Source organism: Silurus meridionalis, chromosome 21 (genome assembly GCF_014805685.1).
Source record: "Silurus meridionalis isolate SWU-2019-XX chromosome 21, ASM1480568v1, whole genome shotgun sequence".
NCBI lineage: Eukaryota > Metazoa > Chordata > Actinopteri > Siluriformes > Siluridae > Silurus > Silurus meridionalis.
Genome location: NC_060904.1, coordinates 14,475,636 through 14,490,810, shown reverse-complemented (window position 1 = coordinate 14,490,810; position 15,175 = coordinate 14,475,636). Strand labels below are relative to the sequence as shown.

The 15,175-nt window shown below is 37.3% G+C and overlaps 3 protein-coding genes across 8 annotated transcripts in view; all 3 read left to right on the top strand.

The window, feature by feature from the left end:
• The window catches only part of LOC124403691 (zinc-binding protein A33-like), a 4,583-nt gene extending 2,590 nt beyond the window's left edge, over positions 1-1,993 (top strand). For both annotated transcript variants that reach the window (XM_046877401.1, XM_046877400.1), the window contains exons 5-6: positions 459-577; positions 1,046-1,993. In XM_046877401.1, coding sequence (XP_046733357.1) covers positions 459-577; positions 1,046-1,599 — 673 coding nt within the window. In that variant the 3' untranslated portion in view covers positions 1,600-1,993. The remainder of the gene's footprint in view (positions 1-458; positions 578-1,045) is intronic.
• A 1,718-nt stretch (positions 1,994-3,711) lies between these two features.
• On the top strand, positions 3,712-7,767 carry LOC124375381 (zinc-binding protein A33-like). 5 transcript variants are annotated; one of them, XM_046833662.1, is made up of 7 exons: positions 3,712-4,146; positions 4,822-4,917; positions 5,238-5,468; positions 5,619-5,641; positions 5,926-6,044; positions 6,471-6,771; positions 6,970-7,767. In XM_046833662.1, the coding sequence occupies exons 1-7, from the start codon at positions 3,760-3,762 to the stop codon at positions 7,037-7,039; spliced, it is 1,227 nt and encodes a 408-aa protein (XP_046689618.1). In that variant the 5' UTR covers positions 3,712-3,759; the 3' UTR covers positions 7,040-7,767. The 5 variants fall into 5 exon arrangements, with proteins under 5 accessions (XP_046689618.1, XP_046689616.1, XP_046689617.1 ...); XM_046833660.1 differs by having other exon boundaries at positions 6,471-7,767; XM_046833661.1 differs by lacking the exon at positions 4,822-4,917 and having other exon boundaries at positions 6,471-7,767.
• Positions 7,768-10,141: 2,374 nt separating this feature from the next.
• LOC124375602 (zinc-binding protein A33-like) lies at positions 10,142-14,726 on the top strand. The gene is made up of 6 exons (XM_046834103.1): positions 10,142-10,745; positions 12,496-12,591; positions 12,880-13,110; positions 13,505-13,527; positions 13,696-13,814; positions 13,947-14,726. The coding sequence occupies exons 1-6, from the start codon at positions 10,359-10,361 to the stop codon at positions 14,516-14,518; spliced, it is 1,428 nt and encodes a 475-aa protein (XP_046690059.1). The 5' UTR covers positions 10,142-10,358; the 3' UTR covers positions 14,519-14,726.
• Positions 14,727-15,175: the final 449 nt, after the last annotated feature.

The window sequence follows — 15,175 nt, the reverse complement described above, 5'->3', positions numbered from 1 at the left end:
TTATTTACCAATAAAAACACTTTTGCGGCATGTCATAATTCTGTTATTTTATAGCACAGCAATTAGCCAAAACACAATATACTTTTTATCCATTTATAGCTGCATTTAATGCTCGTAAAAAACTTTTCCTCATCATTCCCCTCACCAGCTTATTATTTTTGTACTGATTCTTTAATGCACAGTTATTAATTTCACAAAGCACCGACACTGGAGACTTCTTCCGTTAATGTCACTTAAAAGTCTCCTCACAACAATTTCCATAACAATAACAACCAAACATTAAACTAAACACTTTCTTCAATAGAACTATGCATTTGTTGTATACAGTTTTATTTAGGTTCACCGATAATGTAGTTTTTCTCACTTAGGATTTCACCAAAAAATTTACATTATTTTGACGTTTGCATGATGTTAGTTTGGAAACTCAGCACCATACTGACTTTTGGATGTTGTTCTAGAGCTCAGTGCTCTTTGCAGGATCCACAGATGGTTTCAGGAGCACTGATTGATGAAGCAAAGCACTTGGGCAACCTGCAATTCAGAGTTTGGGAGAAAATGAAGAACATTGTGCAGTACAGTAAGTCTGGTGCCTACTTATGATTAAGGGAAATCAGAAAGGTCACAAAGAAAAAGAAAATGGAATACCATGTTTTCACTGACACTGAAAAACAAACCTTTTCCTGTGAAGGGGCAAAAATAATAACGTATAGTACAATGTGAAACGATCCAGTTTATTGTAAAATAGAGTTCAATGCCTGATACAGATATTCCGTGACCTTCTTAGATACATGAATCATGACATGAATAACTCTTCTAATATATGACATGGCAGGCCAAAACAAAAATCACCACAAGCCAACTTGGCCTATGAGCCCTGGTTTGTGCGTCTCTGATCTAGATAATATTTATGAACTTATATCTTACACACATTGTTGAAAGAAACATTGCTTGTTAAACTTCAGAAAATTGCAAAATGTATGAACATATATAATCATGTATGCACTGCATCTCCTTTATTGCTCCTCTCTATGATCTCTGTTATTAGGTCCCATCATTCTAGATCCCAACACAGCACACGTGTCCCTTAAACTGTCTGAAGATCTGACCAGCATGACATTTGATGAAACAGAAGATATGACGCACATTCCTGATAACCCTGAAAGGTTCGAATCAAGTGCGTGTGTCCTCAGCTCTGAGGGTTTTGACTCAGGGAGCCATTGCTGGGATGTCGAGGTTGGGAATAGGAGTTTGTGGGAGGTGGGAATAACCACAGAGTCGAATCCAAAAACCGCAGGGCTGTTTTATAATGGGGTCTGGAGTGTGGAGTATAATTGCGGCTTTTACACTCGCTCGCCTGGTCGGCCAAAGTCTCCATTCTCTGCCGAGGGAGGACTCCAGAAAATCAGAATACAGCTGGACTGGGACAAAGGACAGGTGTCCTTCTCGGATCCTCTCAATGAGACAGATATCAAAATCTTCAATCACACATTTACAGAGAAAGTCTATCCATTTTTCTGGAGTCACATGAAGAACTCCCCTGTTAAGATTTTACCCATGATGATTGTACCCATGACAGTTCTTGAAACCTTGAGTGAGTAAAGTAAAATCGGAATAAGGGCCCTGTATCATTTGTTTAGCTTTAGAGGAACATGTGTGCATGCCTTGATCAATATAAGAGCAAGAATGAGTGCTAATGATTTTTTGTGATTTGGTATTTTATACAAAAAACTATCATAAAATGAGTTTAAATTTGAAGCAGTACATTCATGCATTAATTTTATTCCCCATTTTTCTTTATTTTCTTCGATTTCTTTTAGAATGTCCATGTTTTAAGTTTAAAATAGTTTACAGTTTATTTTGTCTAACAAAGTTGTTATAATTATTGTTCTAATTCATTGCAATTTAATATTGTATTGTAATGATGTAATTGTGATTCAATTTGACTTTTTTTTTTTTAAACATGTGCTTAGGATGAAATTAATAAATAAATAGATTTTTGCACCTAAACTTAAATATTATGTCTAAATGTATGTTTGCTTATTTCACTAGCTTTGGGGAGTATAGGGAGGAAATATATTTTTCCCCCTTTTGTTGACAAATTGTACAGTGTGTGTGTGTGTGTGTGTGTGTGTGTGTGTGTGTGTGTGTGTGTGTGTGTGTGTGTGTGTGCATAAATTCATGTACTAGTTTGATGTGTGTCTATGGGATCATGTTGCCACAAGAGCATTAATGAGAGCAGGCACTGATGAGGCACTGGGGTAAGGGCTCTGTGGTACAGTCCATGTTCCAGTTCATTAAAATGTTTAGTGAGGCAAATGTTGTTTACAGACCACTTGAGTTCATCCACTCCAAATTAGACAAAACATGTGTTAATGTTTGTCTCTTTGTGCCAGTAAAAAGCAATACTGTAACAGTAAAAACGTAAAAAGTCTCTTTTTACTATGATTGGCTTTTGACCTGGTTTTATTGACCATAAGCAAGAGTCAGTCATGAAAACCTGGTAACCCTGGTAACCCTGGTAACTGGAACTGAATGAAAAATATGCGGTTTTCCAGGTTATTTCCTTACACACCCACAAGTAGTCAGTTCTTTAAACAAGTTAGCGTTTAAGAGAAGGGACTATATGAAAAAAAGGGACCTTCTACTGGCAGTTAACCAAACAGATGCAGTAAACTTTATACTGTGTATAGATTTGAAAGTAATTTTATTAGACAACAAGGACATTTTTCCAGAACTCAGCAGAGAAATTCAAATCTCAATGTGACCCACATTCACACACACTTTGACAGTAGCAAGGGACAGTTTAGCATAGCTTGCTTTCAGAAGTGTAGAGGAACCCAGAAGAGCCTTAATGGATGGAACAAAACTGTACACAGAAGTACACAAAAGCTCAGTATTTTCAAGGATCAGATTGAATAGAATGAATTGAAAGATTGCGTATGGCTTTGTATTTTTAAGCATATGTAGGCCTATATTTGGGCATATGTATTGAGTGAATGTTGTGTCTATCTATTGGACTTGGTATTTACAATTGCCTTTTTTCACATACCAGAACCATGTAGAAGCAGGATGAAATAATTTTTGATAAACCTAAGTTTTTATGGTGTATATCATTAATAGGGAACACAAAGGCTTATGTGCACCAGCACATACAGTAAGTAGGATACATGCTGCTTTCAATCAATCTTAAGAATAGATAGTAAAATATATGAAGCCTTTTTCATTAAAGAAAATGTATTGATAGATGTGAGTCTATGCTTTTTTTCCCCCAGGATCTCCAGGATTGCTGTGGAAACAAAAAATGTGCTGTTTACATAATCTATTATATATTACTCATGTACTGGACACGTACTGTAAGGATGTAACTCATGGAAAAGATGTTCAAAGAGGATCTGAAGATATTGTAGTTTTAGGATTTTTGTTATTGATAAAATGTGCGTTAGTTATAGTTGTGTGGCATAACTGGGCTTGTCATATGTTTTGAACATTACTTTATATAATATATACAGGAGTAGTTTGGTGCTGAACTGATTTTGGCGATTTTTTCATCCACAATAGTGATGATCTTGTTTGTCCCAAAGATTCCCATTCGTGACTTTGAAGTGAAAGTAAATTAGGCATTCTGGGTTCTTTCCCAATACACATACACTTCCTGGTTTTTAGAAATAAAAGAGAAAGTGAAACAAAAAAAATACGTATGTAAAAGCAAAACAGAAACATTAGTTCATCAGTAAGTGTGTAGCTCATAAAGGTCTCAGAATGGCGTCTAAACGGCCCTTCTCTGAGGAAGACTTCACCTGCCCTGTGTGTTGTGATGTATTTAAAGAACCTGTGCTCCTGTCGTGCGGTCACAGTGTGTGCAGAAGCTGCGTTCACCGATACTGGGACACCAAAGGCTGCCAAGAGTGTCCTCTTTGTAGAAAGCGATCTGAAATAAGCCCTACTATCAACCTGGCTCTGAAGAACCTGTGTCAGACCTTCCTGGAGGTCCGAGAAGATCCAGAGACACTATGCGACATTCACAGAAAGAAACTGAAGCTCTTCTGTGTGACTGACAGACATGCCGCATGCTTGGAATGCAAAGATTCAAATAAACACTCACAACACTGCTTTATTCCTGTCGACGAAGCAGTAACGGAACTGAAGGTAATCTTTACACATGCTAAAGTCAAATTAAGTTCAAATTTAACCAAATGTTTCAACAATGACAACAGTCCTAAAGGCTAACTATAACCCTAATTTTGAAATTGACCTCCAAATGGTCATTGCTGTGTAAAATCTTTTTATCCTTAATTGTATCTCAGTGTACACCTAAAAACAATGGGTTTTTTTTTAGATATATACTGTTGTTTTGTTGTGCTTTATAACATATATGTCCCACCACCCAGGATGGGTCTTGTTGTTCTACTGTTGTGTTTTCCAACCATCCTATACTGTTGTTTGCATTGCCATAGTTTATTCATTACTAAGCTTGTTACTCAAGGTTGGACACAGATTTGTGTTTCAACAACTCAAAGCGATTCAATGCCAGAACATTACTGTGCTTTATTAAAAACATGAATATAATTGAATAAAATAGCATCTTACTATTAAAAGTGTAATTAATATAAACCAGATATATCAACAGCCTTCCTTGCAATTCTCTATTGTTATCATCATAAATGCTATTGATAGTCAACCTTATTACAGAAAAAATGGAATAATATAAAAAATTCTTAATTGATTTTGGTCAAGTTTGTTCTTAATTTCAGCTCATTTTTCATTTTTAATAAAATGAAATTATTTGCATTTAGAATAAATAATGTATTCTTTATTCAATAGGATGTTCTTACGAGCGCACTGAATGCCTTGAAAATGAAAGTTCAATGCCTCCAAAATGCCCAGGCCCATTTTCACCAAAATATAGATCACATAAAGGTGAGAATGGCAAACCATTTTACTTTATCATCAAACTTAATTAAGCTATTATATGATTTGATCATTTATAAAAGTGTGCACAAAAGATAACTTTTCATCGATAATATATATGGTTCTGGTGGAATTCCTGCCAAAAACACCCAATAATGACAGTAATTTACTTTTATTTAATTAATTTTAAGTAACTTGTACTATGCAGGGTTTATTTGTGCAGAAGTTTGTTTTTTACTAAAATTAATATTAGTGTCTATTATATTAGGATTTATAAATAAATCCTAATATAATGTCTGGCTAACTTGAACTTGTGTTAATCATCTCAGCAACAGACAGTGTATATAAAGAATCAAATAAAGGAGGAGTTTACCAAACTTCGGCAGTTTCTCCAAAAGGAGAATAGAGCCATGATGGCTCAGTTGAATAAGGAGGAAAAAGAGAAGACAAAGAGTCTGGAAAGCAAAATAGAACAAATCAATCAAGAACTGCAGTCACTGTGCGGTACTATTAGTGATATAAGCAAGCAAATGGGAGTAGAAGACATAAAATTCTTGAAGGTTAGGCTTCCTTTCTGTCTCTCATTTATTCATCAATCTTATCTATCCTAATTTTTTAATCCTTTAATTGAATACATTTGGTTATGAATTGAATAAATTATAGTCATGGTCATAATTTGTTTATTAATCATAAGCATTTCTTTTTTACAGAGCTTTGAGAAGACTTTGGCGAAGTGAGTTGGATTTGACTTCCTTTTTGTTTTTGTTTCTGTTACACTTTTTTTCCATTAAAAAACAACCTTAAAAACTAAATGATACAGTCTGTTGCCATTTTTAGACAGAAGACATCACAAATTTAAAATATCTGTCTATGGTTTGGCTACTGATTACTGCTGAAGCTAATTTGTAACCAATGAGATGCAACTATATATTTTAAGCATAAATATTTCAATAACCAGATGTTATTAAAAAAAACTCACATTCTGGCATTCTTTTTTGTTTTTTGTTTTTCATTTAGAGCCGATTACAAAGGGTCTGATTTAAAAGTGGCTTCAGGTGAAGTTATCAATGTTGCAATGTACGTAGGAAATCTGCAGTTCAAACTCTGGAGCAAAATGCAGAGCATCATTGAATACAGTAAGTCCTTTTTTTTTCAAAGCCATTTGATAACTGGACGCACGTTGTTTTCATTTATTCGAGAACTAGAATGATTTAATAGACTGGGCCTCACCAGTTTATCTTCAAATGAATGTATATTACATTTAATTTGAAAGTGAAAACCAAGATTACACATAATTAGTAAATGATAGTTGGCTAATATCAGTTATTATTGTCTGCATTCTTTTTGCATGTTTATAATGTGTAAATGTTCATGTATTTAGTCTCATTATAATAGCATTTATATTAACAGTTGAGGGTTACTTGTAACATAGTGGTGCTGGGATTTAAACAGTCTTTTAATCAGAATTCCAACATTCTAACTTCCCTACCACAACCTTCTAGAACCTTCTATACCTGTTTTAGATATCAATAATATACACTAATTGTTATTTGCCTCCCCAGCTCCTGTTGTTTTGGACCCAAACACAGCTCACCCACAACTCGTCCTGTCTGCAGACCTGACCAGTGTGAGAGACAGTGATGATGATTGTGAGGCCAAGGCTAACAAGCCTAGCCCACCGGTTTTGTACACTCCTGGATGGTTTAAGAGTTTGTGTGTGTTGGGCTCCGAGGGCTTTTCTTCAGGGCTGCACTGCTGGGATGTTGATGTAGGAAGCAACACCTTCTGGATGCTTGGTGTTACCAGTGAGACTGTGCAACAGAAAAACCCCAGTGTATTTCCAAGAGGAGCATGGGGTATTAGGTATGATGGGCAAAAGCTGTGTGCTCGATCCCCTTTAGAAATGTACACTCCCCTCACTTTGGCTGTCAAACCCAGAGTGGTCAGAATTCGTCTGGACATGGATTTGAATGAAGTGTGGTTCTTAGATCCTGCCAGTAATGTTATTATTTACATGTTCTCGCACCACTTTACTGAGAAGGTTTTTCCATTCTTTCACAGCATGTGCAGTCACTCTCCTCTGAAGATCATTCCTCTCCAGCATTTGGTGGTGTTAGGAGACATTCCATAATGCAATAAGTGTCAGTTACTAACATTTGTGACTATAGTAGAGTAATATAAAGTTGTAATGTATTTATTGTGTTGTAGCAGCATGAAAAATGTGAATTACTTTAGGCTATATTCTGACCATTTGTGTGATGTTGGAATACTAACATATATATGTGGTAGCTCAGTGGTTAAGACGTCAGACTTCAAATTGAAAGGTTGTACGTTCAAATCCTAACACCACCAAGCTGCTACTCCTGGGCCCTTGACCAAGGCTCTCAACTCTTAACTATTATTTGCATAAAATGCGATAATTGTCATCCTGGGTAAGGGTACCTGCTGTAAAAGTTTTGCTTCTTAAACTTTCACAGCTACGGTTGCAACATGATTGATCTGTATAATATAAAATTGTGTGTCGATTGTTTGCTCACAATTTAGACATAATACTGATGCACTTTAAAATGTTCCTCTTCTACATCTTGTGCTCTAACAGTTTCACTTTATAAAGTTTGCGTTGTTAGTCATAACCTTGCTCAGGTGACCGCTTTCAGTTATTCACCCTGCTTTTCCTGTATTCATTTTCTATTTGTGTTTGTGCCTAGTGCAAAATATTATGCCAAGGGTTTTTCCAACCTGACAGAAGTAGGGGTGTCAAATGACATTTGTTAAAAACGTCTCTGTCACTTTCTGGCATCTCACAGTGTGAGCAACATTATAATGTCTATGGTTATAATAAAGCCATCAAATTTGTTTATAAGGCATGACTGTTTTTTGTTGGTGCCATGACCACTATCAAAACATGGGATCAGGGACACGGCCCTTTAATAAGGCCTGTTTGATCTAGTTATGATGTTTACAACTGGACTGTCTTTGAGAACTGCACTAATGCACTTTGGTTTTATTATTTTTGCTTTACATATAAGTTTAGTCTAGTTGAGTAGTTGAAGCCACATATAAGAGATGAGAGACAATGGATGATATTTAAATGTACATAACATTTGTGGTATTTAGCAGATGCCCTTGTCTAGAGCGACGTACAAAAGTGCTTTGGTTTCTGCCAATAAATAAATCTACACTGGTATGCCAGATTACAATTTAAAATAAATGAGCTCTGTGAGAGTTTGTTTTTCTGTTGTAATCTGTTTTTTTTTTTTTAACAAAGCAAACTTGGAATGTGTTAGTTTAAGTGTTTCAGGAAGATAGATTGAAGATTGAAGAGATGACTTGAAGATAGAATTTAGAATAAATTAGACTTTATTTGTCACATATACATTACAGCGCAGTGAAATTTGTTCTTCGCATATCCCAGCTTGCTCGGAAGCTGGGGTCAGAGCGCAGGGTTAGCCATGATACGGCACCCCTGAGGCACAGAAGGGTTATAGGCCTTGCTCAAGGGCCCAAGAGTGGCAGCTTGGCGATACCGGGGCTTGAAACCCCGACCTTCCGATCAGTAATCCAGGGATAGGTATAGCCAGGGACTTAGCTGTTTAGACATCTATAAGAAGTTCATTTCACCACTTCAGTGCCAGAACAGAGAGGAGCAGTATAAGTATTGAAGTATGCTTACCTCTTACTCCGATAGAAGGTGGTACCAGCGTGGTACAGTGCAAAATGAGATGAGGTAGGAGGGTGCTGGTCCATTTTTGGCCTTGTAGGCAAGCATCAGTGTTTTGAATTTGATATGTGCAGCTACTTAAAGCTAGTGAAGGGAGCGATGCAGTGGGGTGGTGGGCAGGTTGAACACAAGTCACGCAGCTGTGTTTTGGATCGAATAGTGTTTAGAGGTGGACCTGCCAGCAGAGAGTTGCAGTAATCCAGTCGCAAAATGACAAGAGACTGAACAAGCACCTGGGCAGCCCGTGTGGACAGAAATGGTCGAATGTTTCAGATGTTGCAGAGAAGAAATCGACAAGAACAATGCGAATCTCTCTAGGGACTAATTCGCCAAATATTAACTGTGGGATGCCAATAATATTGAAACCAGTGCTTTGCACAAAAACAAATGCACTGCTATATGCTGTTTTTTTTTTTTTACATATATTTTTTACGCACATTTTGCACATATACAAAAGTTTTATATGCAGGCTGTATAATATGTATGATGTTTGTTTTGATCCACACTTCTGAGAATAAGCTTGTTTCCAGGTGTGTTCAAATAACGTTTAACAATGAAGCAGAATAAAGAAAAGAAATGTTTCATAGAAAGAATTCATTCACAGCTCCCAGTGCATGGTAAAGTTAAATAAGCTATGATGAGGAGTAACTAGATATGTAGCTTATATATGTATTATTTCCTTTATGCCACTTTTTATGTCTATTTCTGTTAAACGATTCAGAAAATTGTACAATTGCAGATTGTACAATTGCAATTAGTTGCAATTAATTGCAAATAGTTGCAATTATGCAATTGCAAAATAAAATTGTAATATGATATGGATTGTAGTCAGGGCTATATGGTGCAAACGATGGACGTGGGGAAATTAAACACATTTTAAAATTTACAAAAATACAGAAAAAATAAAAACAAAATACAAATTTGAGGTTAACATTTGAAGCTTGGCAGGATGTATGATTAGCTTCGTTCACAAAATGACCCATTACTGCTGCTGTTATATTATTATAATTTTCAATAGAAGTAGTACATTTCTGCACTAATATTTTTCTCGTTTTTTTTTTTAACACTTCTCAGAAACAGTTCTTTGATGTGCCATTGAGGTAAAACAGGTGTTACACCAGATTCTGTGACCATCGTATGTTGTGACCATAGAGGGCGCTGTTGCTAAAATGCAGCTTAAAATAGATGGTCTAGAGAAGTTCGCTACGCAAACATCGTAAATGCAAACATCGGCGTCCACTGTTCATTAAATGTTGTTGCGAAAACGCGCCTACGTGCACGTTACCTTGAACGCGCGTGCAGAACAGAGCCGTCGTGCTGCAAAGAAACAGTTGCATGCGCAATTAACTGTTCATAAAAGACTGATTTATGCTAGGCGCGTTCTCGCAACATTTCATGAACAGTGGACGCCGAGGTTTGCATTTACGCTGTTTGCGTAGCGAACTTCTCTATACGATCTATTTTAAGATGCATTTTAGCAACAGCACCCTCTATGGTCATAACATACGATAGTCACAGAATCTGGTGTAGCACCGGAATTAATATGACTAAACCCGGAACTGAGTAAGGGAATCGTTTTCTGGCAACCCTGTTTCCAACAGAAAGTAATGGTAATAGATGGTAAACGACGAGGCGCAGCGCATGAACAAGAAACTGGAATAAGAAATATTTTGTTGAGGTTTTCTGGTTAAAGCTGGTCAGGAGGTGTGTAGCTCATGAGGCTCTCACTATGGCGAATAAACGTGTTTTCTCTGAGGAAGACTTCACGTGTCCTGTATGCTGTGATGTGTTTAAGGAGCCCGTGCTCCTGTCGTGCGGTCACAGCGCGTGCAGAAGCTGCGTTCACCGCTACTGGGACACCAAAGGCTACAGAGAGTGTCCTCTTTGTAGGAAGCGATCCACGATAGGCCCTATTGCCAACCTGGCTCTGAAAAACCTGTGTCAGACCTTCCTGGAGGTCCGAGGAGATCCCGAGACACTCTGCGACATCCACGCGGAGAAGCTGAAGCTCTTCTGTGTGAATGACGGACACGCTGCGTGCTTAATATGTAGAGATTCTAGCAAACACCTGCAGCACCGGTTTATCCCTGTCGACGAAGCAGCTTCTGAACAAAAAGTGAGCTCCTAAACCATCTCATTGTCACTCACCAAACATCTCATTATATTTCATTAACTATCTCAAGCTCATTCACTAAACACCTCACTCACTAACCATCTCACTGTCACTCCTTATACTTAACCATCTCACTGTCACTCTTTAAGCATCTCACTCACCAACCATCTCATTCTCACTCACTAACCATCTCATTCTTATTTACCAACCATCTCATTCTCACTCACCAACCATCTCACCAACCATCTCATTCTCACTTACCAACCATCTCATTCTCACTCATAACCATCTCATTCTCAGTCATAACCATCTTATTCTCACCCACCAACCATCTCATTCTCATTTACTAACCATGTCACTCCTTAAACACCTCACTCTTACAATTTAACCATCTCTCTCTTGCTGCTTATCCAATATCAAGTCAAGTCAAGAAGCATTTATTGTCATTTCAAACATATATAGCTAGTAATCTCAAGCTCACTCACTAAACATCTCACTCACTAACCATCTCATTCTCAGTCATAACCATCTCATTTTCACTCATAACCATCTCATTCTCATTTACTAACCATCTCATTCTCACTCATAACCATCTCATTCTCACTCATAACCATCTCATTCTCATTTACCAACCATCTCATTGTCACTCACCACCCATCTCATTCTCACTCACCTTAAACACTCCTTAAACACCTCACTCTTACAATTTAACCATCTCTCTCTTGCTGCTTATCCAATATCAAGTCAAGTCAAGAAACATTTATTGTCATTTCAAACATATATAGCTGATAAATGAGAGAACGTTTCTCCAGAACTATAGAGCTACATAAAACAACATAGAGCTACATCACACAACAAAGAGCTACATCACACAACAGAGAGCTATGTAACACACAGAGAGAGAGGACTAAAGTAAGTTGTCCTGGCTACACAAAGTGCATCATGTGCAAGCAGTGCAACACAAAAGACAATGCAAGTCAGTGTAGGACAGATACACGAAACATCATAGCGCCGAGCAGTATACCTACTGTATAACATGTTCTACAGTTCATTCTTACAACTTAACCATGTCACTATCACTAACTAGCCATCCTTCTGTCACTCCTTAACCATCTCACTCTCACTCTCTAACCATCTCACTCCATAACCATCTCACTCCTAAACATCTCACTCTCATTCCCTAACTATCTCATTCCCTAACCATCTCACTCCCTAACCATCTCACTCACTAACCGTCTCACTCTCACTCCCTAACCATCTCACACCTTAACCATCTCAAGCCTTAACCATCTCACTTCCTTAACCATCTTACTCTCACTCCTTAACCATCTTACTCTCACTCCTTAACCATCTCACTCTCACTCCTTAACCATCTCACTCTCACTCCTTAACCATCTCGCTCTTACTCATTAATCATTAATTTTATCCCCAAGGATTTTGACACACAGTATGTACATGAAAAGGGGGCTTATTGTTTTATTTAAGTTTCTAATATTATTTTTAGTAAAATACCTTTAGTTTTTAACTGTTTTTTTATTATTATTATTTTTTTATTTTATTATTTTTTTTAACTGTTCCAACTATTTCTTTTTCCCATGCAATGGTTAATGATTTTAAGTGAGTAAAAGCAAAGGTATACAATTCTTCATGGTTTCAGGAAAATTGATTTCAGAAATATTTTTGGTGTTTATTTGATGCATCAATAAAATGAATTCACCTGCTATGGAATGAATTTGTGCATTTCTGATTTCAGGAAATTCTTAAAAGTGCAGTGAATACACTGACACTGAAAAAGAAGAGCCTTCAGGGGGCCAAGGTTAACTTTCATCTGAATGTAAATCACATCCAGGTGAGAACAGCTAGAATAGATGAGTTAGACTATAGCCATTTAAAGCTAATAATATCCTATAACGTGATTATATTAAATTACAGTATCCCTGGTTTTATACTAGAATCTTTCTAATATTGGTTGACAGATCAATTCAGACAGTATTTGATTTTTAGAGCATTGGTGGAAATCTAGAATACACAGTAATAAAAAATTATACAGAATTGTACGAGTACCTTTTTTTTTTTTTTTTTTTTACATATATTGGGTGCATGTCTGACTGACTGATACTTGTGTTATTCATATCAGCAACAGGCTCAGTACATGAAGACGCAGATTAACGAGGAGTTTACGAAGCTTGCGCATTTTTTGCAAGAGGAAAAAGCAGCCATGATGACTAAACTGGATGTAGAAGTGAAGCACAAAACTGAGACTCTAAAAACCAAATTAGAAAAAATTCAACAAGAGATATTGTCTCTGTCCAAATCTATTGAAGCATTAAAAGTGCAATTACATTCTGAAGACATCAGATTTCTGAAGGTCAGAATGCATTTCTTCTCTTGGATTTTCTGACTCATCCCTCTTTATTTTTCTCACAAAAATCATGGGAACATTGAATGAGTGAGATATCAATAATTAAGTGGTATTGGTCAAAATGTTCTGCAGGAATCAGTGGTATTGGTCAAACCTGCTGCAGGATTATGTGAGATTGGTCAAAACCTTCTGCTGAAGTATAGGGGATTGGTCAGAACTTGCTGCAGGAATAAGTGGGATTGGTCAAAGATTTGAACAGGAAAATGTTCAATGGGTCAAAACTTTCTGCTTCAATAAGTGGGATTGGTCATAGTGTTCTGTAGGAACAAGTGGGATTTGGATTAAAAAGCATCTTGTGTGCACCTTTAATCTATTTTTTTTTTCTGTTTATTTACTGTAGAATTTTGAGAAAAATCTGGCAAAGTAAGTCACATTTTTCTTCCCTCCTGATTTAAGTACTTTTATAATCATGCTTCTGTCACAGCAGATACAAGCATTCAATTTTTTAAATACTTTTTTTCACGTCATAAAATTAAGATGCTATCTGGTATCTGGATTATGGAAGCCCTAACTCCTATTTTTAATTTTTAGAGCTCAGTACAACGATTTAGATGTAAATATTTCTTCATTCGAAGTGATCAGTGTTGCAAAGTACCTGGGCAATTTGCAGTTTCAAGTCTGGAACAAAATGCAGAGCTTCATCAAATACAGTGAGATTTCTTTCCAAACATTTTATTCATGAAAATGTGCACATTCAGCATCTAGAAATGAAACATTGGCTCTTATGTCAGATTTTACTTCTTTTATATGTACACTAATTATGATCTGTTTTTTTTCTTCAGCTCCTGTTGTCTTGGACCCAAACACAGCTCACTCGCAGCTCATCCTGTCCCCGGATCTGACCAGTGTGAGAGACATTGATGATGACCATGAAGACCAGGCTGATATGAAAAACAGACCACCAGTAATGGACACTCCCGAGAGGTTTAAGAGTTTGTGTGTGCTGGGCTCCGAGGGCTTCTCTTCGGGGCTGCACTGCTGGGACGTTGAGGTGGGAAACAGCACCTTCTGGATGATTGGAGTAACCACGGAGTCTGGACAGAGAAAAGAATGCAATGTTTTTCCCACCGGAGCTTGGGGTATTGGGTATGATGACCAAAAGCTGTGTGCTCGGTCCCCTTTAGAAGTATATACTCCTCTGTCCTTGGCTGCCAAACTTGAGACCATCAGAATCCGTCTGGACATGGATTTAGGGGAGGTGTGGTTCCTAGATCCTTCCAGCGATGCCGTTATCCACATGTTTTCGCACCACTTCACAGAGAAGGTCTTTCCAATCTTCCACAGCATGTGCAGTTTCTCTCCACTGAAGATCAGGCCTCTCCAGCCTTTTGTGGTGCTGAGAAAGCTGCCTTAGTGTTCTTAATACATTTTTGGAACAAAAGTATTGAGACACCTGAATGTCCAGCCATATGTGGTCCCTTCCCAAACTGTTACCACAGAGTTCATTGGAGTGCATTAAATTTGACTTTCAATTTGACTTGAATTAGGAGACCCAAATTTTTTCCAGCATGACAATGTCTCTGTGCATAAAGCCAGCTCAATAAAGATATACTTTAAATGGGTTGGAGTGGAGGATCTTGAGTGGCGTGGTATAGAGTTCTGACCTTAACCCTTTTGAACACCTTTGGGGTGAATTGGAACACTGACTGTACCCCAGGCCTCCTTACCTGGATTTAGGAGGTGTGTCAGTACCTGACTTTCCTAACACAATTGTAGCTGAATTAGCATATATCTGCACAAGCACATTTCAAATGGAACATCTAAGAATAGTGGAGGTTATTATACCTCTTTCCTCCATTCTTTCTCACACATATTTGCAATTAAATTAATTTTTATTTGTATAGCACTTTTAACAATGGACATTGTCTCAAAGCAGCTTTACACAGATAATCAGGTACAAAAGAATCAATAAGATTGTTCTTTATAAGTGTATGTTTATTCCTAATGAGCAAAGCCGGTGGTGACTGTGGCAAGGACAAACTCCCTTAGATGACATGAGGAAGAAACCTTA